This window comes from Balaenoptera borealis, assembly GCF_965194805.1.
Source record: "Balaenoptera borealis genome assembly, chromosome: 1".
Taxonomy (NCBI): Eukaryota; Metazoa; Chordata; class Mammalia; order Artiodactyla; family Balaenopteridae; genus Balaenoptera; species Balaenoptera borealis.
Genome location: NC_138860.1, coordinates 84,853,890 through 84,878,966, shown reverse-complemented (window position 1 = coordinate 84,878,966; position 25,077 = coordinate 84,853,890). Strand labels below are relative to the sequence as shown.

Below are 25,077 nucleotides of genomic sequence, written 5' to 3'. Positions count from 1 at the left end.
CGGCTGGCAGGGCTGGGAACCTGGGTCCTCACGCGGGAATGAGATTGCAGAGCAGCAATGCCTCTTGCCTTTGAAGTCATTTTATAAAGAATGGCACAGGTTAGGGTTTATGTTTACCCTCCCCTGAGAGGAAAAAAAAAACAAAACCGTCCTGACCACCTGCTGTTTATCCCTCAGAGGAGGGCTCACAGCTATTTATAAAGGCAAGAGAAGTTCTCGGGCAAGATCACGGCTGGAGAAACAGGTCTCCTTCACCCTGCCAGACTTGGTGGTACCCAGGCACAGAGTGGTGGAATCGCATCTGCTGCCTTTCTCCATAACGAGAGCAGGGCTGGAGGATGGGGCCCAGACAGTCCTCCGGGGGTCTGTCCTTGGCCTTCTGACTTATCAGTGTCCAGCCATCTCTTCTTTTAGGGTTTCCTTTGACAGAAGACAGCCGGGGCTGGGATAGAGTTTGGGCCACCCCACGTCTAAGATTGGTGAACTGGGGCACCAGGTGAAAATGTTCTGGGGTCCCTCAGGATTGGGATCTTCCCTGAGGCCACTAAGTTCCTCTGATCTGTGACCTCAAGGAAGACAGAGACTGTGTCAGATTAAATGCGTCTATAGAGCTGCATGACTACAGGTTAAGTGTGTGAGTATGTGTTTCACATGTATGTGGACATGTGTCTCTGATCAGATTTGTGTAACCACTAAAGTCTATTTTTAAAGTGCACATAAGAAGTTTGAGTTCTAACCCTCTGTCTGTCTGTCTGTCTGTGATGCTCTTGGCCTTCGTCATACCCTATCCTTATACCCAAATCCCATAAAAATATTATCCCCAGCCCCTCCCTTACCCCCATCCCGTCCTTACCCTCCACATATCTAGTCTTTTTTAGACCCCAGGGTTCCCAACAACTTCCTTGCTGAGCTGGGAGGAAGGGGGAAGGCAGAAAATCTAAAGATCCAGATTCATGTTATATACAGGTCCTTCTGGGCTCCAGATGCCAGTCTCTGAGCTTGATGCATCTCCCCAGCCAAAGCCCCCAGGGAAATGCAATGAGGTATTTCAAAGGCCTATTCTTAGCTTCTGAGCCCAGAGTTGAGTTCTGTTTGTCCAGGGTGTCCTGGATCCCCCTGTTGTCCTGAGGACACCTAGGTCCTCCTAGAGGTCCTTGTATCCCACCCCAGGTCCCCCAGAAGCTGAGAGGGGCCAGGACAAAGCTGAGGCTGGAGATGGTGTTCCTCCATCCCCACCCTCTAGCTCTTGGCCCGCTGCCAGGCAGGCTGGTGGGCAGAAAGCCAGTCTCCGCATTTGCTCACCCCCCCAAAACAGGCAGAGACCACCCTCCAGGGCGCACAGGAAAGGAAAAGGCCAAGGGGAAGGTGAGCCACCAGGCTCTAGGGAAGGGAACGGAGTCCCTCTTCCAGGTCACTTGGACAGCCCCTCAGGTGACTCGATTTCAGTGCTGAAGAGTTCCTTGTAGAGCGGAGGGAAAGCAGCTTGGACCACGATGGGGTGGAGATGCTGGAAGGTTTGCAGCTTTTCCACATGCTGGCTACACAGGCTCCGAAGCTTCCCCTTGGGTGGCAGCTGGACATGGGTTCATGGGGAAGGAGGGTCAGTACTACAGCTCTGTCCCCAGAGCAGAGAAGTGCCCCCATCCTTCCTGGGCTGGGATAACTCTCCTTGCTTTCTCCCTGCGCACTTGGCACTTGTGGAACAGCCAGATCCCATTGGTAGGGGTAGGTCTGTGTTCAGGCAACTGGAGGCTAGCGAGAACTGCTATGGGACAGGTACATGTTTTCTGGCTGAAACCCGCAAATGGTGTTCCTGCTACTCCTAAGATGAGCCCTGTTAAAGACTCTCTAACTCACACTTTATGCTTTTATAATAGTGAAATTCTGTCACTCTCTGTTATACAATGTTACGTGCCTCTTTGCCTTTGTTGATACTGTTCCCCTCCCCTGGAATGCCTTTCCAATTCTTCTGTGCTTGGCTAATTCTTACTCACCTTCAGTGTTACCTCCTCTAGGACTATTTCCCTGGGTTAAGGGCCCTTCCTTTGGGTTTCCCTCTGTGCAGCACCGAAATCCCATTTTAGGAAAATGATCCAATTTGTCTGTCTCCCTACCCTAGATTTAAACTCCTTAGGTAGGGTCTCTCTCTCTCCCTTCCCTCCCTCCCTCTGTCTGTATCCTCTGTACCTATCAAGCTGCTTACACATGGCAAATGCTCAATAACTGTTTGTTTGGACTAAGCAATTTCCAAACAGGTACCCAACACTGCAAATAGTAAACCAACACTGCCAGCACTCAGCCAGTGGAGGGGAATGAAAAAGGCCCAGAGAGCCATGAGGAGACAGAGGCAGGGAGACCTCACTGGAGAAAGGCTGAGAAAACCATTTATCTTCTGCAGTTTCCTGTATAACCAAGTGAGCCTTAAAAATACCTCTCACCAGCCACCCCCTTTTCCCCAGCTTAGTTGCCTAGGAAAGGGACAGTCAGGGAAGAGCAGGCAGCATGGGATCCCTTGAAATCTCTTGAATTCATCCTCTTTTCATTCCTCCTGCTTTATTTTGCGTTTGTCTGGGCTATTGCAATAGCTTCATTCATTCATTCTTTCATTCATTCTTTCATTCATTCTCAAATATTTGTTGAGACCCTTTTGGCTAGGAACTGTGATGGATTGTGGTGATAGATCAGTGAAGAAAATAAAATCTCTACCTTTATTAAATGTATATTTTAGTGAGGGAGCCAGAAAATAAATATATGTTAGAAAACTTCTTTAAAAAACAATAAAGCAGAGTGATGGGTAGAGGGCTTTTTGTATGGGGTGGTCTGGGAAAACCTCTCCAGAATGAAGGGATGGAGCAGGCCATTTGGAAAACTAGGGGAAGAACCTTCCAGGCAGCTGGAACAGCAAAGTCCTGAGAAGCAACCGGGCTTGATGTGTTCAAGGAATAGCAAGGAGGCCAGTGTTGCTGGAACGGGTGACTGAGAGGGCAGTGGAAGGAGATGAGGTGAGAAAAGAAGTCGGGGGTCAGACACATCATGAGGCCAGTAGACCACGACACAGACTCTAGATTTGATTTTCAGCATGATGGGCAGCTCTAGGAGCACTGCGAACAGTGCTGTGTGGCTGCCGTAGGACAGACAGGGATGGAGCAGGGGTCCAGTTAAGGAGGACTCTTTAATGGTCCAAGTGAGAACTGACAGCTAGGGGGTAACAGTGGGAGGTGATGTATTCTGAAGGTGGATCCAACAGAGATTTGCTTTCCAACTGCTCTCTCAGGTTCTCCTCCTCCTAATCTATTCTACCAGACTTGAAGTTTATTTAGGGCAGAGCCTGTCGTTTAAGGCATTTCTGTATTCTCAGCACCTAGCACTCTGCCTGGCACATAGCAAGTGCCCATTGCTTGAACCATTACATAAATGGTTCCTTTACACTGGTTCCAAATTAAATTGCCTAAATAATAACTCTGATGATATCATTCCTCTAGCCTTTGGTGCTCTCCATTGCCTGGAAATAAAGTCTTAACTCTTTAATATGGCCTTGAAAGTCCTCTCTGATTTGCTCCTTGACCTAATTTTCAAGCTTGTCTTCTGCTACTTCCCTGCCCCCATCAATCTATCCCAGCTCCTGACCTTACACTTTAGTCAAAATGTTCCATGAACTATTCTCCGTATATGCATTATCTTGCCTCCTTATTTTTGTCCATATTTTTCCCTAAGCTTGGAATGCCTGTCCCACCCCCTGAAGGCCCGTTAAAATCTTACATATTTCATGGCCTAGTTTAAATGCCACCTCCTCTAGGAAGAATTTATGACCCACTCCTTTTACCCTCAAGTTATTTTTAATCTCTCTTCCATGCTCTCACATTTCCCCAATATCTCTTACTGTAGTACTATATTAGGGGCACAGGGATAAGGTAGAAAAAGCCCTGGGATTAAACCTTACATTTATCACTTATGATTGCATAAAATTGGACAAGTCATTTAAGTTTCCTTATCACTACAGGGAGATTTTAACACCTATCTTACTGACTGAGTTGTCATAAAGATGAGCATATCTGTGAAAGCACTTTGTTAATCGCATTATTATTATATCCCATAACACATTCTCCTCTATGTTAGGGTCATTGGTACACGAGTCTCTTCTTCACAGCAGATTAAAAACTCTTCGTGGGGGTAAGGACGGCATCTCTGTATCTTTCCATTCCACGGTACAAGCAGGTGCTGGGTAAGCGGTGGCTCTATTAAACTGAATTGTTCCCTGGAGGTCCCTCCCAATTCCAGGCTCCCTAACTTCCCATCTTTACCCGCATGGAAGTGACTGATCAGTCCCCTTGCCCCCAAGCTGTTGCAAGCTCTCTCACACAACTTAGCACTCAAGCACTTCCTCCTCTGGACCCTCAGACCATGGCCCTCGCAAGCCGTGATGTCACAGATCTGGCACTGGGCCTGACCTCCTCTGTCCCAGGGACTGCTCCTACCTTTGCCAGGATGCCGTGGCGATGAGTCTTGCAGAGATGGTGATGAAAGGCCAGCTCCAGATTGTACTGCAGCTGTTCTACTTTCCTTTTCTCTTGGAGCCCTGGCCGGTCTGAAGGAGGGGATGGGACCATAGCAAGAAAAAGAAAGAGCATGGACGTTAACTTCCCCAAAAGGGTGTGTCATTCTGGACATCTGTGCTGAATATAGATCTTCCTAGCTGAGTGAGAGAGAGTGTAAGTGTGTGTGTGTGTGTGTGTGTGTGTGTGTGTGTGTGTGTGTGTGTGTGTCTTGGTTTGATAATGGTAAGCTATGGGGCCTTGGGCTGGGCTAGCTTTCTACAAGGAAAACTGGAGAGAGATGAAAGGGATAAGACATTCCAATATCCCAGTTCCAAGCTGCCCTATCCCTGGTACCCTGATATTTCACATAGCTAATTCAAAGCTAGGCACTAAAACTCTGCTGTGGGGAAGAAAAAAAAAAAGTTCTCTCTTCTTCCCCGCCACCTGGCAGGGATGGCCCCAGATAGGAAGATGGGCTTTGTGAAGCCACCTAGGTCAGCATCAAGGCCTCTGCAGCAGTCTGTGGCTAACTTCAAGAGACAAACCACCTTTTGCCCTGACTCCATAAAATACCCAGAAGTCGTCTTTTAAGTCTTTATTTCCAGTTCAAGGGGAATGTTTAGGTCTCTACTCATTGGCAGAGCCAGAAGACTGATAATCTTGGTCTGCAAACTAGGGTTAGCAGCTCAACCCACTTCCCCAGGTTCTCTGAATCCTTAGCATTCAGCTGGCTCACCCAGCCCACTCCATTCCAGTGGAACGGACATCCAGAGTCCTGCCATGATGGCATGTTGTCTTTTGTTTTGTTTTGTTTTTCATTTCTGTTTCTGGCTGCGCTACGGGGCTTGTGGGATCTTAGTTCCCCAACCAGGGATTGAACCCATGCCCTCGGCAGTGAAAGCGTGGAATCCTAACTACTGGACGGCCAGGGAATTCCCGATGGCATGTAGTCTTGAAATGAGTTCACACAGAGCAGTGATTCTCAAGCTTGGTGGCACATTACAATCACTTGTGAGAGGCTGTTAAAACTTCTGGTGTTCCGGCAGCACCCCAGATCAATGACCTCAGAGTCGCAGCAATCGGTTTTAAAGCTCCCCAGGTGATTCCAACGTGTGGCCGCAATGGAGTCACTGACAGGGACTCACAAGCAGACTAATTTCTCCCAGGGAAATGGCTCACTTCCTCTCTTCCTCGCGTCTCCCCACTTCTCCAACCCCACCTGCGCTGCTCTTTTCCCTCTGTCAGGCTCCTCTGTGTCTTTATTTTAACTCATAATTTTACAGCAATATTCAGGGGGGCTCATTCAGCTCTTTAAAGTGACTTGCCAGATTTAACCACGAGCGAAGGTCCAGACTCTTCAGTATCTGTTGCGCCACCCCCCCACACCACTGCCCGAATGTCCTTTACCCAAGCCCAGTGACACTCACTGGCATTGATGAGGACGAGGGCCGTGTAGAGGGCAATCTCGTCCTCGGAAAAATGCAAGGCACTCAGGGAGTGGGAGAAGTCAAAGATGGAGCTGATGAGCTCGCTGCAGCCTGGTGGGGTGGAAACGAAAGAGTGAGCAAGGTGGGTGAGGCCACAGTGCCCGAGGACACCCGCCCCTTGGTGTTTGGAGCAGAGCGGGCAATCTGTCATGAAAAGAGGGGGCCCTGGGTCTCCAAGCCTCGGATGGGGTTGGCATCCGACTCCTCTCTCTCATTTCCCCCTGCCCCTCACCCAAGGCTCGGAAGAGCTCCATGCCACCGTATTTGCCTTCAAAAAAGACTGTGTGGTTGTCAGCATTGTAGGCCCGGCACATCCTGACCAGCACCACTTCCATGGCTCCTGGGGAGTGGGGAGAAAGGCAGGTACACCATCAAACACGGCCAGGAATCTGTCTCTGTCTCCCTCAGTGTCCCAGTTCCCTTAAGTCACCTCCCTCCACTCAGCCCTGCCCGTTTCCTCATCTGTCCCCACTGCCCCCAGGCCTGCCCCCTCTCCCTGGGCACCTGCTTTGAGTAGCACGATCTGGTCATTCTGGCAGAGCTCCATAAAGCCCGAGAGCCTCTTAGCGAACTCCACCACGTACTGAATGGCCTCGGTGAGGCGGTGGGCACAGCGTTCCCACATCTCCCACATTGACTGCAGGGAAGGAGGGGGTCCCACTGTAGCCCTCTTTATGACCCCGGGCCCCCCGCCAAGGCCCTGGGAACCCAGACAGATAAACTGCAGGGGGTAGATTCTGAACCACCACATTCTCAGCACCCATGTTTTTAGCCTATTCTTAGCACAAATGTGCACTCCAGGTTAATTCTTGTCACTTGGACGCACTTACTGAGCGCCCACCAGCCACTGGTGCAGAGTTAGCTGTTGTGGGGAATTAACAAACGTCTGAGATACAGCTTTGCCCTCAAAGAGTGTGCATCTTGTTGAGGTGACTAAGACATACTCAAGTTCAGTACCAAACAAGTGCTTTTAGCGCAGGAGATGTTGTCAGAGTGACAGGAGGGAGAGAACAAGCTTTGGAGCCCGATGGATCTGAATTTGCTTTCAGATCCACTACTTTGCGACGAGGAGTAAGTCTACGAACTCCTCTGAGCTCAGTTTCTCGGTCCATTAAGAACAGAGATAGAGGCCAGCCTCATAGGTTGGTTGTCCTTAGGGTCAAGGATAATTTATGTAAAGCGCTCAGCACAGTGCCTGGCAGAGAAGGAGCGTTTAACAAATGCTGCTCAGGATTCTGACTCTTGTCGTTGTTGACGGAGGAGGAAGGAGCTTAGGCTGAGGTCTGTTCGCCAAGGTCGGCGTGATGGGGGAGGTAGGATGAAGGCCGCGTAAAATGACCATAGGCAGGAGCTAAGGAGAAGCTCTCATCCAACTGCTAGGGTGCATACTTAACAGCGGTACCCACTGTGTCTTTCTGGGATACCCTGCCTCGCCCCAGCCCACTTGCGTGTGCAGGTGGCTGTCTCTGGACCCCCCAGTGGTGGTGGGAGGTCCTCCCTTCCCTGCGCGGTCCCCTGGCCTCACCTTCCTCTGGTAGCCGGCCACCTCCTCTCGGGAGAAGACGGTGGAGCGCTGTCCGAGCAGGTCCTCCAGCCGCAGCTGACACGTCTCTCGGTAGGACTTAAAAACGTTCTGCACCAGATGCTCTGGGGCCGGAGGAGGAGGAGGAAAGCAGGGGCTCGATCTCAGCCAGCTCCTACCCTTCCCGTACAAAGGGCACTCCTCTGCCTGGCCTAGCCCTGCTCTGCCTCCCCCCGAGGCCCCTGTGCACGTCTGGTTTACAGAGGGTGCTGACTAGGGCCCCTTTCTTGGAAGCCCCTCCCTTATCTTCCTCCCCCTCCCTTCTCCCCAGCTACCTCCCCAGGGGCTCACCAATCTCCGTCAGGGAGGCATAAGGCGCCTCTGGGGTGCTGCGGAAACTGGGGCTGAAGTAGCTGTCCGGGCCCCGTCCTGGTTCCCCAAGCCCAGGGTGCCTGGGGTCCTCGAAGTGGAGTCCACACCTGTCAGGGGCCGGCTGGCTGCCTGTGCCATAGCAGTTCTCTCTGCCCCCGGCCTTGCCCCGCTCAGGGCTGTATTCCAGGTGGTACGAGGCCCCGTTGAGCCCGGCCTTGGCCAAGCTGTTGGAGTAGGAGGGCCCGCAGCCTGGGGCTCTCAGGAGACTGGGGGGACAGGCTGAGGCCTCCGGCAGGTCAGGCGAGGAGCCCAGGGGCAGCTGCCCATCTGGGAGCCCCAAGGTGCAGGCGAGGGGGTCTGCTCCTTGGGCTCCTGCGGGAGGGGTCTTGGCCGCTTGTTCCCTCTGCTGCTGTTGCCGCTGTTGCAGTTGTTTCTGCACCTCAGCATGCAGGCTGTCCCTTTGCTTCTTGGACATGCGGCCGAACTTGACAGCTGAAAGAGGTTTGGGGATCAGGAGTTTTTGAGGGGGGAGGACAGGGTACAGGGCAGAGTGAGTAGGCATCTGGGTCATCACAGGATTAACTTGCTGCTCCCTGAATAGCTGACTCCCAGCAGAGCTTCTCCAGTCTTGCCTGAGAGCCTCCCTTCAGGGCACTTTTGTTCAAGACCCCTCCCACCTCTCACTCTGGTTTGCTTCGGGGCTCGGTCCAGCCCAGACATTTCAGTCTCCCGGGCAAACTCTCCTGGCTCGAAACCAGCTTCTACTGGTGGCAGAATGCAAGCAATGAGTCCTGACTGAGGGCCCTGGCCTCGTGATATGGGGCTGGGGGTGGCTGAGTGGGGGGCCTCGAGCTGTATTGGGGTCACCTCGCCTGTCTAGGAGGGTCGGAGGAAGAGGAGAGCCGAGAATGCAGGTCCCCCTGTGGTCAGGCCTGCAGGCTCCCTGGTGACCTAGATACTCACCACAGCCCAACCCAGGCTTCGCGGCTGGTTTCTGAACATCCTCTTCTGCTCTCTCTTTCCTGCCTTTTCATTTGCCCGCCACCCCTCCCAGGTGTGGGGACACAGCCCCTCGTCGCCCCGCCTGCCCCTTTGTAACACTGCGTGTTTCCTTTCACTTTGTTATTTTGGGCGCTGAAAAGTGCTGACAGGCTCCTTCTGGCTCCTCATCACCTCAGGTCTCCCCCAGCCCCGGCCTGGGCTCCTTCTGTGGTGTTGCCGGGGGAGCAGTTTGGGGGCTGCGAGGGGCAGTGGCTGAGGAAGGTGGAGAAAAGCCTCCAGGAACAGCCGGCCTCCCCAGCCTCAGCCTTCTGGGCTGTTCTCAGGCCAACTCTGGTCCCATTCGCAGCCACCTCCCCCTGGCCCAGGCTGGGGATGGGGCACTAGGGAGGGAGACGGAGCTGGAACTGGAGCCATGGGGCAGGAGGGAAAGATGTGGAATGCGGATGGGATCTGGGTCACAGGGGAGTCGGGTGAGGAGACTCCATCCCGAGGAAGGAGAAAATGAAGAGTCTGGGACCTTGGGGAAAGGAGGGTTGTTGTAGCAGAGCCTGAAGCTGGGCACTGTGAAGACCTTTGTTGAGGGTAGCCTGCCCACTGCCATGGTGAACAGTGGAAGAGACAAGGGCCTGCCAGAGGGAGGGACGGAGCTCCCGAAGGGCGTTCTAACCCCTGTCTGGCACAGCAGGTCAGGCTGCCCCTCTGGAGACTGAAGCCTCGTGGGCTGCCCGCTTGGCCTCACCGTCTCGGGACATGCCCAGGGCCAGGCATTTCTGCAGGCGGCAGTGCTGGCATCGGTTTCGGCTGGTGCGGTCGATGGGGCAGTTCTGCTGACGGGTGCAGGAGTAAGCCACATTACACTGCTGGCTCCGGCGGAAGAAACCCTGGGGAAGGCAGGTGGAGACCAGGGCTGCTGATCCGGGCCAGGCCCAGCTCAGTCCCAAGTGCCTGCAGCCCGCAAGCTCTAGCCCCACCTTTTCCAGATCTTACACGACGCCTCAGTTTTCTCCCCTCCATTGTAATCTGTCCTGCAATCACTTCCCTAGTTGAAGACAAGGCCCTCCTGTGCGCCGGGCTCTCCAGGCAAGGTGCCACCCGGGTAGCTCTCTAGCTGTCTCAGGAGACCAGCCCTGCAGGCAGAACAAAGGCCGCCGAGGTCCCTCTCCCCACCTCTGAAGAGACTGTATATGTGTGTGTACTCACCTTGCACCCCTCACAGGTGATAACCCCGTAATGGATCCCAGATGATTTGTCCCCACAGATTTTGCAAGGGATCACTTCAATTTGTGCTAGAAGAGGGAAAGAGCAGAGGTCAGCCCAGGAGCCTTCGGTGTATCCTACCGCCTGTACCTGGGGGACAGATACAGGGACACGGTGCTTCCCCTGCTTCCCTCCCCCGCTCCAGCTTGCTGTTTCCCTCTTGCAAGACGGATGAAGGAGTGAATGCCAAATGCCACTCAGCAAAGTGTCTGTGGAGGCTGTTTTAGTTTCCCGGGCTGGCCGGGGGTTGTATCAGTTCTACGGGGGCAGAGAAAGCAGCTGCAGAGGCCACCTGTTCAGCCCTTCAAGATGAAAAGCTCTAGTTGCCTCCCTCTTGCCTGGGGACCTAGGAGTCCTCATGGCTTCACAACACCTGCTTCCCGCCCAGGGGGCTTCCTCTGTGCCGCCCTCCCCCACTGGGGCTCGGCCCACAGGGGCAGAGTGTGGGGCATGGTGGGAAGATGTGGTCCACCAGGCAGGAGGCACCTGGGGGACAGGTAGAGATGCCAGCCATCCTCGGCTGGGCAGTGAAGGCTCAGGGAGGGGCTGTGCAGAGACCACGGGCCGAAGGGGGCAGGGTCCACTGGGTGGGCCCCAGAGAGGGTAAGGAGAAGCCGAGATGGAGCCCAGGAAAGTGGGGTCAACAAGCCAGCTCTGCTGGATGTCTGAGAGCCAGGGAGCGGATCAAACAGGCCTCCTAGGTTCCTGGCCCCAGAGCAGAGGGTGGCTGTGCGAGTCTCCACGTATGAGAGTGTGCATGCTTACGTGTGTACGAGGGCCTCTGCGTCCAACTGTGTGTGCACGAATCATGAAGGTTAACACTGGCTGGGACTACGGACCATCAAATTCAACCTCTTTTTTTCCTTCACAGATGAAGGAATAGGCCAAATGAGATCAGGTGGTTGGCCCAGGTTCATACCGCTAGTTTACCCAGGAGCTGGGTCTATATCCCAGTTCCCCATAGCTTTCCATTCGGCTGTTCTGTGTATATGACTTTTGGGGCACACACATCAGTGGGCATGTTGCATGTTTGAAGGGGTGCTCGTGTGTGTGTGTGTGTGTGTGTGTGTGTGTGTGTATGTGTACACATGAAAGGTACATGTGGTTCGTGAGCCAATAGACATGTCTGCTTGAGCCAGTGTGCACACGTGCATATTTGTTAGTGTTTGTTCACTGGCTGCCAGGACCCCCCTCTCTCCCACTGAGCTCACTATAACCTACCTCCCCGCTCCCTTCACTGTGGTTGGTTACTGGCCCCAGGTTTGCCCCATCCTTGTCAATGCCCACAGCTCTCTGCTGAGCTTCAGGGACCAGGCATTGGCCTCCCCCCAGCCAATCTTTGAAGGCACTGGGCAGAGCTGGTGTCCCTTTTAGGTGTTTTCATCACTCCTAAGGGCATGTGGGTCTCTCCTCTGACATTGCTAACCTGCTGCCTCCCCTCCGAGGGGGCATGCCTGGGGTGGAGCATGTCATAAATTGGTCTAGGACCGTAGCCCCTTCTCATCTCTGATCCCAAGGGTCAGAGGAAGCAGCAGCCTGCCTATAGGGCAAATCCACAGTCCTGTGAACTCTCCTCTGGTCCAGGCCTGGACCCTGGTTGCGTGTAGGACCTGCTGATGTGAGGTGGGGAGGGTGACCATGGCTCCGTGGCACTCCCTGAAATATTGTTTCCGTCATCCTTAAACCATCATCCCCTCAGGCTAGCCTTGAGCTGAGTCAGGGTAAGCAGCTGCCTTCTCACGGGGGACGGGGTGCATAGGTGTCTGAAGTCCCTCCATTAGAGCTCGAGCCTTCTCCTCACCCCCAGCCCCACTAGTCTGCCCAGCACCCACACAATAGGCTGTGATCATCCAGGACAGACAGCAAGGGAGCTTTCAGATTCTTTCCAGTAAATTAAGAGCAGATTGGAATGAATGGAGGGAAGAGAGAACAAGGGGGGGGATTGGGTGCCCGGAAAAGGGGCAGAGAACGTGGGGGCACGTGCACATCTAGCCACTGGATTCTCTGGGTCTCAGTTCCTTTGCCAGTAAAAGGTAAGCATAGCCTTCACCGCCTGTCCAGGGGGTGATGGGCGGTAGCACCGTGGGTATGTGGTATCACCTGCGGAAAGCGCAGCGCGGCCGCGAGCACCGTGTGTGCTGGCTACCACCAAGCACAGCAGTGGGCACAGAACCCAGAAGGCATTTGAGGCCCAAGAGAAGTGCTTGTGCCCTGTGGAGTCTGCCCTTGCCTCTCCCCAACGCATTTCCTCTCCAACACCGTGGGTTCTCTCTCCTCGGTGGCCTTAAGCCCAGAGAGGGCAGAAACCAACATGGGTCACCCAAAAAAGTAAGCGGGAGGGAGACTAGGCCAAGCCGCAGTGGGAACTCGGGCTCCAGCCCAGTCCTCAACCACAGGCCTCCCTGCCTCTTCCCTTCTCCAAGAGCCACATCCGTGTGCGTGTGTGAGCTGACCACACGGGTAACTCAGACACATCTCTCTGCCCCACAGCCTGACTCACTGCTGGTCCTGGCCCTAGGAACCTCACAACAGTGTCACCAAGACCTCGCCCTTCTCATAGGATGATGTGGCCAGCCACAAACCACCTTCACAAATACCCATGTTTGGGGGACACCAGAGTTTAGACCCCGGCCACCAGGCCAGCCACTCCCCCATGCTCCCCAACCATAGTCCGAGACAGAGGTACACAGTGAGGCAGGCACCCAGGGAATGAGACAGGCACATAGGATCAGGGGTTTCGGGCTAGAGGGTCAGACCCTCTAGCCTCTGAGCTAGAAAGACCAAGAGTTTGGGGACCAGGAGACAACAGAGACAGACCCAGAGAGAGAGGGAGCCGCAGAAACACAGAAGAACCCACACTCGTGTCCTGGGCCCATGCCCAGCCCCTGGCCCTCTCAGCAGTGTCAGGCCCTCTTATCCTACTCCTCCCTCCTGGCCCTGCCACCTGTCCCCCGGCAATGCCATCTACCCAAAACCTCAAAGAGAAAGTACCGGTGCACACGAGTGTGACTTGTGGAGGAGGGGAGGGGAGAGAACGGGAAGAGGACTGGCAGAGGTGGCGGTGGGGGGAGCCAGAGCTGAAAAACACCTCGGATAGCTCACCTTCAAAACCTCCCCCTCGAGCCCTGTCCCTGAAGCAGCAGGTGGTGGGAACGCAAATTGGGGAGGGGAGCTGAGTAATCACAGGATTACTCAAGCTGTTTCCCGGGAGCCTGGCCTGCCAGGAACTTACCATCTAAGGGCCTGACAGTGCCAGGAACTAGAACCAAGCCGAGGTCAGGAACGTCTAGGCCAGCCCCTGCAGCACGGCTCCTGCAGCAGCCCTCACTCTGCCCGCCCTCACTTGCCGCTTTGGGAAGATCTTTGTAGCTCACACTGTAGCTCTCTCCCAGGGCCCACCAAAGGAAACCCTCCAATTCCAAGGAGGGAGAAATGCCCCTGTGCGCATGATACCTCCCAAAACCACCTAGTGACTGCGTGACTCTAGACCTCTGAGTCTTAAACAAGATCACCTAGGGAGCTTGTTAAAATGCAGGTCCCTACGCAGCAGGTCTGACGGGGATCCAGGCTCTCCATCGGAACAAGCTCTTGCTTGGTGCCCAAGCTTGCTGGTCCTCACCCTACCTTTCTGAGTAGCAAGAATTTAGTCCCTCTTCCTGTTTATGCCTCTTTCTGGGGCATAAGGGTGGGGTTGGTGGTCTCTTCCCCAGCTCATTCTTGTATCTTCCCTGCCATCCAGTGTGACCTCTAAAACTTTATTCTGACATGGTACTAGGAAAAGAAAATGAATCTCTTCTGGACTGCTTCAGGGATTGAAGGATCCCCAGGGAGCTTCCTCTGGGCACCTCCTGTGTGGGGAAATACGGTAGAGACAAAGTAGGCTGTCCCCCCTCCCGCCAGCCTCCTCTAATCTCACCTTTCTCACAGCTGCGAGATTCATTGATAGGGCTCTTTGAATGCATCCAGAGCCTGGCCCTGTGCCACCTTAGGAAGACAGCCCTGGGCCCTGTCCAGGTGCCCTACGCCACAGAGAGGAAGTGGTGGGAGCAAAGGAGGGGCTGCAACCCAGGGGGATCTCTCCCCTCAAACCCCGGAACCAGCCCCCAGCTCTGGTAGAGAAAGGATGCAGCCAGAGGAACCCTGGGGTCCTCGTCTTCTCCTGGTGCCCCATCAGTCTGAAGCTAGGCTTTTCCTCTTTTCTCTTTCTCTCTCTTTTTCTCCAACGGACATTGATTAAGGGGGAGTAATAAAGATAGACATAAGCACTGACTGAATTCTTATTCTGTGCCAGGCGTTACATACATTTTTCATTTAATGATCACAGCAATCCTGTGAAGTAGGTACTATTTGTATTGTCCCCATTTTACAAATGAGAAAACTGAGTCCAGGGGAGAGTAAGCGGCTTGACTAAGGTTACACAGCCAGAAGTGGCAGATCTGGCATGTGAACCCAGGTCTCTGTAACCTGAGAGCCAGTGTCCACAACTATTGAGCCATATACTCTATAAGGATGAGACACCCAAATGCACTGGGCAGAATGGGATGGGGGACAAGGTTACCGGCTGCAGGGGAAAGTGTGAAGTGAGGGGGTGGGCTAGGAACGGAATTCAGGGAGGACACCCGTGGAACTAAAGCCAAGACTCATGTCTAGTCTAAAGATCCAGAGAGACGTTATTCCCTCTGTCCCACACCTTCTGTGGTGCCAGCCCCCTCCTGCCTTTACCCTTGGCTTCTAAGGCCAAGGAGGCATGGCTCGCCCATCCCACCAGAGCTCCTGTCTTGGGGCTACTCGGGAGACCACAGCTCCCTTGGGGTGTGGCCTGGCTTTCACACACCTTGGTAGGTCTCTCTGCAGGAACGAATGAGTGAGTGGGCAAGAGGAATGCATCTCTTTTCTTAGCTTAGGGCCCCCTCACCCCACAGCCAAAACTAGTCCCTCTCCTCCCACGGAGACCACAGCTCCGACCAGGGAACCCCTGTGTACCCCAGCCTGTCACCAGCCTCCCTCCTTTCTCAGCTCTCAGTTCCCGCAGCTTCTGCAAAGCTGGAAACCACGGCGGTGGTGGGCTCTGCCACAAAGAGCAGGAGGGGGAGGGTTGGGTTGGGGGTCAGGAGAGAAGCAGTTGTCCCTGGTGAACGCTCCTCCCTGCGCATGGTGAGAATTTTCTGCTGATACACCCAGATCCCAGGCTGAGAAAGTAGTGAAGCTAAAACTCAGGTGGGCGAGGGAGAGTCTGGGGTTTTGAAAAGCCACGAAAGACAGCCAGCCACCTGAAACCCCCCGCTTGGTGCCCTGCCACCCCCGCAGTCTGGGACAGGAGAAAGGAGGGGAAACAAAAAAACTGAGTGAAAACAACCAGTGGCTTGGGGGAGGGCATGAATCACCAGGAGGAAGCTGTGAGGAGCGGGAGCCCAGACGTCACAATCAGCGGCCTTCCCGGCCTCCGGGCTGCATCTCCTCTCCAGAGTGCCTCTGCTGGGGCAGGAGACCAGTGGACCCAGAAGGACCCTGGCTCTGGCCCCGAGGCCCTGCCCTGTTGCCGTCCCTCCTCCCAGATAGACATCTCCATCCTTTCTGAGCCCAGAGTCCCAGGGAGGGGCAGCACTGCAGCAGCAGGAGGAGTGGAGATTAGATCTCAGAAAGGACTAGTCACTGGGGGACGGGAGGAGACCCCAGGGCTGCCTTTCTTGGAGAGCTCTTAGCATGGGAAAGTCCCCGTTCCCTGTTTGAGGCAGTGGCCTGGGGGCAGGGGAGGGGGAGGGAGCCCCTGGGAGGGGCAGCCGCACCAACACCCACATTTCGTTGCGGTGGGACGGGCTGGGATGCTCCCAACATCTAGGGCCTTGGGCTGGGGGTGTTTGGGGGTCCCGTTAGGAATGGGAAGAGAGGAAAAGGCGAAGGTGCAACAGTGATGCGAGGAAGGAGGGGGCCCTTCGTAAAGTTCTCAGATGGTCCTGGGCTCTCAGGCTGAGGTCTGTGGCACCCGGGGACTTGGACTTCTTTCTGGCCCATGGCTCCTCATTTTCATGACCAGACTTGAGAGAGATCAGGGCACAGCAAAGACAGGCATGCAACCTCGTACCCCTCGTCCTCCCACCTCCCCATCCAGGCCTAATGGCGGGGCCTCATGTCTATTGGCTCCACACCGTCCGCGCCCCAGAGTGAGCTGATGGGGACACCCTCCCTCTGGCTGGCTGGGGAGTCTTTCTGGCTAATGGACATTTCCTCTCTCCTGACCAGCAGGTTGCCATGGCAGAGAGCCTGTATCATTCTTTCAGAACTTCTATAAATCCCATGCTTCCCACTTCCTGCCTTCCTAGACCCGATCAATACTCAGTGTCTCCCCTCTCCTACCAGCTTTCTTTCCTCTCTGTCTCTCCCTGCGTCTGTGTGCCTTTCCATCTTTGCATTCCAGTTCTGTCTCAGGCTAGACACCGCAATGTTTTGACTCTCCTGGCATTTCTCCAGTTATATCTCTATCCGGACATCACTCTCTCTCCATGTGTTTCATAGATCTTTCGTCATTTGAGTTTGGCCTCTGCATCTCTCTTTATTTCTTGATCTATTTCTGCTCCTTGTGTGTCTGGCCCTTGGGTCTTTGGGTGTGTCACAGTCCCAAGACCCCAGTGCTCTGCCGGCCCCAGCTAAGGTCAGAGAACATGGTGATGGCTGGTACTCCCTAGGGGGTCAGGGCAGTCAGATAATCTGGGGCTATGAGATACCCAGGGATGTCCAAGTGAGAAGGACCAGTGGTACCAACCCCAGATTGGAGGAGACCCCTCTCTTGCCTACTGCCCAGGGGGATATCATGTAGAGCTGACCAAGTGTCTCCCCTGTCCAGTCCCAGGGACTCCTGCCCTCCTGCCACGCTCTGAAGCACATCTGATCATTGCTTCCCAGGGTGGATTTGCTGATTTGAGACCATTTCTGGGAAGACCGGTTTGCTAACCTTTGCTGCTAATGGGAAGAAGCTAGAAGGGAAACTGAAGCCCCAAGAGGCCCTTCTTCTTGTGGAAGATTTTGGCTCTTCTCCTCACCCCTCCTGACCTGCCCCAGCTCATACACAGGCACTGGAGTCTCTGTCCCAAACGTGGAAGTGAAGCTCTTTCCTTTCCTTGGCCGCCTCTCTGTGTACCCTCTGGGAGAGCTGAGTTTCCTCCACTACCCTTGGAGGTGCTTAACTCAGAGACCAGCGCTCTCTCCTTGGTCCTGGGCCCTCAGAACTGGGCGCTTCCCCAAAGTTGGTTTTGTTTTAAAATTCAGCTTACTTGTTTTACAGGCGACAAGGGCCCAATGACTTGCCTAAGGCTACAAGGCTAGTCTGTGACAGAGGTGGCACCAGAACCCGGTCTTTAGACTCAGCCCACGGGTCTTTCCAGGATCTAATATGGCCTCTCTTTTGTGGGTTGCGGGAAGACCCCAGGTTGAGGCTGGGGGTACCTCAGGCCTCAGGCCACAGGGGCATGGGACTTCCCTTTTCCTCCTTCGCCCTGTGCTCTGAGAGGTCCTCTGGCTTCCCTTACGAGGGCGAGTTGCCCACCCCTGCTCTGCTAGAAGGCACAGGGACCCCAGACATCTGCCCACCAGCTGTTGGCCCGTGGCTCCGGGCCAGGAAACGGGTGAAGCTGAGGGCTTTTTGCTCCCATCTCCACTGTCTGATCCTACTCATCAAACAGGCATCTGAACCTGGGGTCGGGGGGGGTCTCTTTCTCTCTCTCTTTCTCTCTCTCTCTCTCTCTCTCACACACACACACACACACACACACACACACACACACACAGAGCACCCTGGCTGGATTCCACTTGGTCATCTTGTTCCTGCATTGGGCAGAGAGCGTGATGGCTCAGAGGCCTGGATGCTGGGGTTCTGACCGCCTCTGCCTGCTGACCTGGCTTTACCCTCACTGTCCCACCGCTTCAGGGTACAGCAACTCCTCCGGACTCTTTTCTCACCCTACTCTCAGGCAGTTTGGAGGCACGGAGGGAAACACTGCAGTGGGAGCCAGGGGAGTGAGTTCAGGCTGCCTGTTAATTACCAGCCTCCACCTACTACAGCTGTGTGATCTGGGGTGAAGCACTGGGCCTCTCTGGGTCTCAGTCTCTTTTTTGTAAAACGAGGGGCAGGGTACCTCAGATACTCTTGGAGATCCTTTGCAGAGCCCATGACACAGGAGTTCCTCAATAGTCCCTTTACTGTGGCTGCTCTAAGAGAACTGCTCAGGGACAAGACTCCCCGACTATTCCACCCATCTCCCCACAGACCTTGGCCTTGACCGGGACACACCCTGCCAGGGAAGAGCACTCAGCTCTGCTCACACTGTTCCCAAGGTGCCCGTCCTTTCCAGAGGGCCCCAGGCTTCCCCTCTCCCGGGTGGCCCATTCACTTACTTCTCATGACTGAGTCGTGGGCTTTGCCGCCTGGGCTCCCTGTCCTTCTCAGCGGGGGTGTTCCAGGGATGGGGCGCAGCTGGCAGTGGGGCTGCGGGCCGCGGCTCTGCACCTAGCTCTCCCCCAATGCTTCTGGGCGGGGGGTTTAAGATCTGCACCCCACAGGTGGCCGAGTGACAACCCCCCCAGCTCCACCCCCCCACCCCTCTGGGGTGTAGCGGGTAGGATGACAGGCGCCCCATGTGGCCAATCTGGGCCTGGGGCAGAGTGTGAGGGGCGGGGCAGCCAATCGCAGGGGGCGTTGGAAAATTCCAAAACCACAGGCGACAGACACACGCGGTAAAAGCTGTTTCCACCCGCCAGGGTAGTTCTGGCTGGGGAGCCGGAATGGAGCTCACGCGAGCCTGGGGCCAGGTCCCTACTCCCCCTCCCCCCGAGGATCCCAGAGCCTGACCCTCTTTGCCAGGTGACTCCAGGGACAGGGATATTTCTAGAGGTAAGTCACAGAATGTCTGCCTGGGGCCACCTGCGACCCTGTGGACTGCCGAGAGCCGAGCTCAGTGAGATGCAGTCTGGGAGGCTGCCCCACCACCTACCATGCTCACGCCCTCCCTACAGACACGGTGCATGCCCTGGGCTAGGGAATAAATGATAATAGCAGCAGTAATAATCATCAGACCAGTGCCACGATCTGTAGGAGGGGTTAGTCCATCAGAAATTTCCTCAGGAGCAAAACTGCTGAAATTGGAATGCAGATGATGATGATGATGATGATGATGATGGCTTAGCTATATGTCAGAAATGGTTCTTAATGTTTTATGTGGATTAGCTAATCCTCAAAAAATACTTTATGTGGTAGGTACCATTATACCTATTTCAAAGATGAGGAAAGTGAGACACAGAGGGGTTAGGTATCTTGCCCAAGGTCACACAGCTAGTAAAGTGGTGGAGTCAGGATTCAAAATCAGGCAGTCTGGCCCCAGATTCCACTTGAGGAATGGGAAGTTTTCTCTGGTTCAGGTCTGCTTACGAGGGTCTCCCGGTGTGCGAATCTCTCTGTAGAGTTTCTTGGCCTTGGGGTCCTTCTGTGGAGCCCGTCAACTTCAGAAGCTCTCTGAGCCTCATATCTGCTCCGTGGGGTACCTCAGCCTCGGGGTTCCCTCTTCAGGATCCCTTAGTAATCAGGCCCCCTCTTGGTCTGGGGGTCCCTCTCGGGTTCCTCCCTTCTTGGGGTTGTCTCAGACCCCCTTTGGGGGGCTGTCTCAATTCTGGAGCCCATTTTTCAGAGCCTCTGGGCCTGGAGGAGGTGTTCATTTCTCCTGGATTCTCTGGGCCAAAACTCCTAAGAGGTCTCTGATCTTGCCGGGACTCCAGGGCTCCTCAGCCTGGCACAAGCCTTTCCCCGGCTGGCCTTCCTCGGGCTCTCAGGAGCTGGGCAGTGGCTTGGGGGAGGACACTCATCGGTGGGGGTGGGGTGAGGGTGTGGCTGCACGGGGCCAGTGGGTTGCGAAGGGGTAAGGGGGCGTGGTCCTGGCCGAGGTTTCTGCGGTGAGGGGTTAAGGGTAGGAATGGAGTTGAGGCTCTTCCAGTTCCAGATGCTCCGAAAGTCCCCCATCTCCCCCCACCCACATATGGTCCCTGGTCCTCACCTCCCCCACCTCACCCGCGTCACTCCTTGACCCGCTTTCCTCCCAGGGCCCTGCTCAGCATTTCCGTGGGGCCCTGTGGCTAGGGGCAGGCGAGGCACCGATCAGGATTGTGCTGAGCAAAGCAACCCCCCCACCAGAAGGATGTAGCCTCCCGGTGGCCCCCCAGCCCCTGTCTGACCAGCTCAGGGAGGAGGGTGGTGCTTTTGCCCTCTGAGATCTCTCTGCTTGGAACAGGGAGCTCTAGGCAGTTTTGACAGCAGGAGGAGCCGCAGTGAGCTCTCAGGGGGAACTGGTAGGCAATCCAAGGGAGGGCCATAGAGAAATGCAGGTGGCCTTTCCTACCTCAGAGTCGTCCTCATCAATTCAAGGATGCTTAGAAGGCCTTCCTCAGAGTGCCCTCAGGCTGGTAAGGGCATGTGGCTGGGACATGAGCTTTGAGACCAAGGTGCAGTGGGTGCATTTTCTGGGGGAGTAGCCTCTCCCATGAACTAGGAGGATAGATCTGATGTGCTGAGAGTTCCCTAGAGAGGATGTTACTTGCTAGTATCCACTGGGAAGTCCTTCCTGAGCTCTAACCCCTTTCTCACACGCTGTAGCCTCAGTCTTTCAGGGCCCCAGGACCCAGAGTGTTCCTATCTCTATGTTTCCTACAGAGATGAAGGCTTTCCTGCTCTCTAGCCCTGCACAGGCTGGCCCCAGGCTTGTTCACACCTCGGGATGTGTTAACCACAGAGATGAACACCAAACCTGGCTCTGCCTCCACAAAGCCTGGTGCAGGCTCCCGGAGTCCCTGAGGCCACCCTGCCTCCCCGTCTCCCCGCTGGCCCAGCGATCTGCCCCACCCCCTTGCGGCTCCTGTGCCTCTGTCCAGCAGCTTCCTCTCCTTCTACCATGGCCCGCTTTCACTGTTCTCTCCTTGTTTCTCTGCGATGTTCCCTCTCACTCTTCAGGCTTCTTTCTTATCTCTTCCGATTGCCCTGATCTTGAGGTTTCTTCACCCCTGCCCCTCCTTTCCCCATCTCCCCATGTCCCCCGTTTTTCTAGGCTCCACCTCCCTTCAGGCCCGGACATCTCTGCCCAGCTGCTCCATCTCTGTGCAAGGCACGCGCCTTTCTTTTACACGGACCTCCCTGGAACCCTTGCTGAATTCTTTGCCATCTCTCCACGCCCCAGCACCAGTTCCTACCCCAATTCTCTACTCACAGGTGTGGGTCTTCTTTGCAGCCAGCAGCTCTGTGAAGAGAAGAGAGGGGGTCAGGGCCAAAGGTTGAGGACCACGGAGGACCGAGAGACACTCCCCAATGCCCAGGCCCTCATCCCCACCCCATTCCTTCCCAGCAGAACCTGCCATCTGAGGAGAAGGTAGGACCACCCTCCACTGCACCCCTCTCTTCACTCTCTGCCCTACAGTCACACGAGGCCTCTTCCGGGTCCTCAGAAGTGCCAGGCTCCTCACTACTCTGGGACTGCTCCACACTATTCCTTCTGCCTGGAATGCCCTTCCCTTGCCCCTCCTCAATCTAGATAACTTCTCATCCCCCAGGTTCCTGATTATGTCTTTTCCTTGGAGAACTCCTCCTGCCTTTGTGCTTACACACTCACCACGAGCATTTGAGTTCCTGGTACTCACCACATCATCTCACTGCTATAACTGTGAAATCTGTGAAACGGGGCTTTCCTGCTAGACAGTGAGCCCCATGGAGGCAGGGACCGTGTCTGCCTTGTTCATCTTGTGATTCTGTTGTGCCTGCCCCTTAGAGGTGCACAATAAATACTCCGCAGCTGGAGTTCAATCTCTTGGTTGCTTATTTGTGCCTGAGAGCAGCTGGGAATTCCACAGGTGTGGTGGTTGAGGGTAGGGTAGTGAGGATGTTAGGGGGAAGAGGAAGGGAGAGCTGCAAGCACAGACTCCTGCTATGCCTCCTGCAGGCTCTGGCTCCACTGGCTCACCAGCCTGCAGAGGACAGGATCCCCCCCCCGCCCGCCCCGCCTCCACCCTGCTGCTGTGTGTGGCTGGTCCAGGGGGAGGGCAGGCAGTAGGGAGCACAGGCGGGTTGATGCGGGGTGGGCAGGGAGGCCCAGACCTCCAGAGGGGCAGCTGCTGAGGGGAAAGCCTTAGCTGGAGCCTCGTTGGAGTGGGGGGGAGTGTGTCACTCATTCATCCATACGGTTAGCTTTTATTAAACACCTACCAAGGGAGCCCCTGAGAAGAAGCTTCCCCTGCCAGGCCTTGGTGCATTTCTTACATCCACACAGCGGCTCCTCACAGAGCACAGGGCCAGTCTTTCATTTCAGAAAACCCTGCAGGCCTGCCTTATGGCCCCTATAGTTTCCCTAACCTCTGACTCTGCTCTCCTGTAGTTTTCTTCCTTCTACTTGTCCAGTCCTTGACGCCCCCCCCCCACCCCGCTTCCGTTCAAGCCCCCCGCACACACACACGCTGTCCCCCTGCCCAGAAGATGCTCCTTGCAAGCAGACTTCCTCTGCTGGCCTGGGCGGGGGCGGGCGAGGGGACTGGAAGGCCTGGGTTCTGCCGGGGGTGGGGTGGGCGGAGGACTGCCCAGAGAGGGAGTGGCTCCATCCGGCCCCTCCCGCCTCCCCACCCATCCTGCCTGGCTCCACCCAGCTTCCTCCCTGACGTGGCACCGTCTCTTTGGCCTCCAGCCTTGCGCCTCAGAGCAGGCCCCGGGGTAGGGGTGGTCCCCGTGCTTGCCCCGGCAGCGGAGTTCTTCCTACACCAGGTGGCCCTGCAGCTTTTCCCCTCAGCGCTCACACCTGACCTAGCACGTGGCCCTGGGATCCTACCGAGAGAGTCTCTGAGTTAGACCATCTGCGGGCCCAAGGACCGCCTGACTCTCCGTCCCCCGCTGCCCCTGGCTGAGTGCCCCACATTTTCTGCAGAAAATGAGGCCCCATCCCCCCAGGCCAGCGGGGAGGAATGTGCTGGGCTGGTGGGCAAGGGCGGTGGACAGGGTTCTGTTGCTTTCTCCCCGACCCTTTGTCATCCCTACAGGCAGGACGGCTTCCTCCGTTGCTGAATGAACAGAAGAAGGTGGAGTGGTCAGCCTCCCACTGCTGCCTGGGGTCCCAGCCAGATGAGCAGTGCCTGCCTTTTCTCCCAGGGGGCGCTCACACTTGGGACGTGGACCCTTCCTCCCTCCAGCTTCCCTGACTCTGCTCCCCTCTCTTCCCCCATTCCACCCGTCTCTTCCTTCTTCAGCTCTCCCCTTCTTTCCCCTCCCTGTGCTTCCTGTCTCTCTCCCTTCCTATTTCTCCTCCTCTGGCAGGTCCCCAGCCCCCCCTCCCATTTCTCCTTCAGTCTCTATCGAGACCTGTCCTTTCTCACCGGCCTGCCTTCCTTCCCCTGCCGACTCATCTTTCTCTCCTTCTCTCTTTGCTTGCCCCTCCTCCCTCCTCACTTCCCGACCAGTCTCTTGCCATCTCTCCCTCTCCTCTGAAGCTCCTGGCAGCCCCTTCCACCTGCCTGCAGGGCCGTAGGGCCTCTTACCCTGCGAGGCTCGGTGGTGTCTCTGTGGGGCCCTGTCCATGGGGCAACTCCCTTGGTGCCGTCCTTGCTGCCCTGGCTGCCCAGGAGGGCAGGGAGCAGGGCCCAGGGGAGGGCAGAGGGAGGAGGGAGGGAGCACCTGGCCCAGCATCAGGCAGGGGAAAGGAGTGGCTGGCAGAGCATCCTGGCATCAGGAGGGGACAAGGGGAGAGATGGGAGGAACGGAGTTTGGAGCCTTGAGGAGAAACAGGTTAGGTGATGGGAAGGGGGCTGGCATTTATCGATCACCTTCTGTGTGCTGGGCCCTTTGCCGGTCACTTTATGGAAATCCGTGATTTTCTCCAATCCTCCCAACATCCACCATGGGGCCAGCATGGCTGCTCCAGATAACTATGTGGTGCTTATAAGCTAAGTGATGCTCAAAGATAGTCATGAGTTGCCCAAGGGCTTGCACAGGACAATAAGTGGCTGAGCTGTGATTTGAACCCAGGTCTCTGTGACTTTAGAATCATGTGCTTTCCACTTGACCAAGACAGGTGACAGGAACAGGGGAGGTGGGGACGGGAGAGATGAAGACGGGATGGCTTATTCGGGGGATGGTGCCTCTTCTACAGGATGAGGTCAGACTCATCTCCATGGTTCTTGGGTTCCTTGAGGCCTCCGCTTGCTTAGCCTCTGCCCTTTGCTGCCCTTCCCTAGAATTCCCTGGCTCCCTGATGCCTCCACATCCTCCTGGTTTGTTGCGGGCTGGGGGCAGGCCTGGAGGAGTGTGCTGAGGCAGAGGAGCAGTGGCACAGGAGAGGAGCCACGCTACACTGCACTAGTTGCGGCAAGGAGACCCTCCCACACTGGGCAGACCCACGCTGAGGAAGGGCTCTGTGGAGGGCTACAGGATACTGCTTCCGCGGGACCCGGATGCCACTAATCTCCTGCACAGCCTCGGCCCAGAGTTTGATTAGCTGGGCCTGGCTCTCCTGCTTACCCAACAGGCCGGCTGGCCAGAGGCCAGGCTGCAGTGGGGAGGCTCCCTGGCACCTCCTCCTGCTCTCACTCCTAGCTGGTAAACAGCAGAGCAGGAGCCAGCCACGCCTCAGCCTCGTGACTGCAGCCCACTCCCCCCAGCATGGTGCACGTGGCATCTGGCGTGGAGAGGGCAGGCAGCTGTCCCTTCCCTCACCTGCCCTCCCACCTCACCATCCTCCACTCGTGCCCCACCCTGGAACCTCACGCTCTGCTACCATCAACACCTCCGTTCCTGGGTAGCTCCCAGAGACTCCGGAGGGCTGCAGCTTACGGGACAAAGGTTAGAAGTAGAAAAGGACTTTCCAGCTCCCAGGATGGTTGACAAGGGTGCAGGGAG

General features: G+C 55.7%; 1 protein-coding gene across 3 annotated transcripts; it reads right to left on the bottom strand.

Moving 5' to 3' along the window:
- Positions 1-149: 149 nt before the first annotated feature.
- RORC (RAR related orphan receptor C) lies at positions 150-23,869 on the bottom strand. 3 transcript variants are annotated; one of them, XM_082346684.1, is made up of 11 exons: positions 23,721-23,869; positions 21,416-21,445; positions 10,119-10,204; positions 9,658-9,799; positions 7,896-8,408; positions 7,548-7,669; positions 6,527-6,659; positions 6,255-6,362; positions 5,963-6,073; positions 4,476-4,585; positions 150-1,573 (listed from the first exon to the last, which is right to left on the bottom strand). In XM_082346684.1, exons 1-11 carry the CDS (start codon positions 23,866-23,868, stop codon positions 1,412-1,414), a joined length of 1,665 nt encoding a protein of 554 aa, XP_082202810.1. In that variant the 5' UTR covers position 23,869; the 3' UTR covers positions 150-1,411. The 3 variants fall into 3 exon arrangements, with proteins under 3 accessions (XP_082202810.1, XP_082202811.1, XP_082202812.1); XM_082346685.1 differs by having other exon boundaries at positions 6,291-6,362; XM_082346686.1 differs by lacking the exons at positions 21,416-21,445; positions 23,721-23,869 and adding an exon at positions 18,564-18,709.
- Positions 23,870-25,077: the final 1,208 nt, after the last annotated feature.

Bases quoted from the DNA above. Each gene is read 5' to 3' on its own strand.
- RORC (XM_082346684.1), bottom strand. From the start codon at position 23,868: ATGCTGGGCCAGGTGCTCCCTCCCTCCTCCCTCTGCCCTCCCCTGGGC. The intron at 9,800-10,118 runs GTGAGTACACAC...TGCCTTCCCCAG, and splicing joins TCACCTGTGAGGGGTGCAAG to GGTTTCTTCCGCCGGAGCCA. The intron at 6,074-6,254 runs GTGAGGGGCAGG...CCACCCCACCAG, and splicing joins GGAGCTCTTCCGAGCCTTGG to GCTGCAGCGAGCTCATCAGC.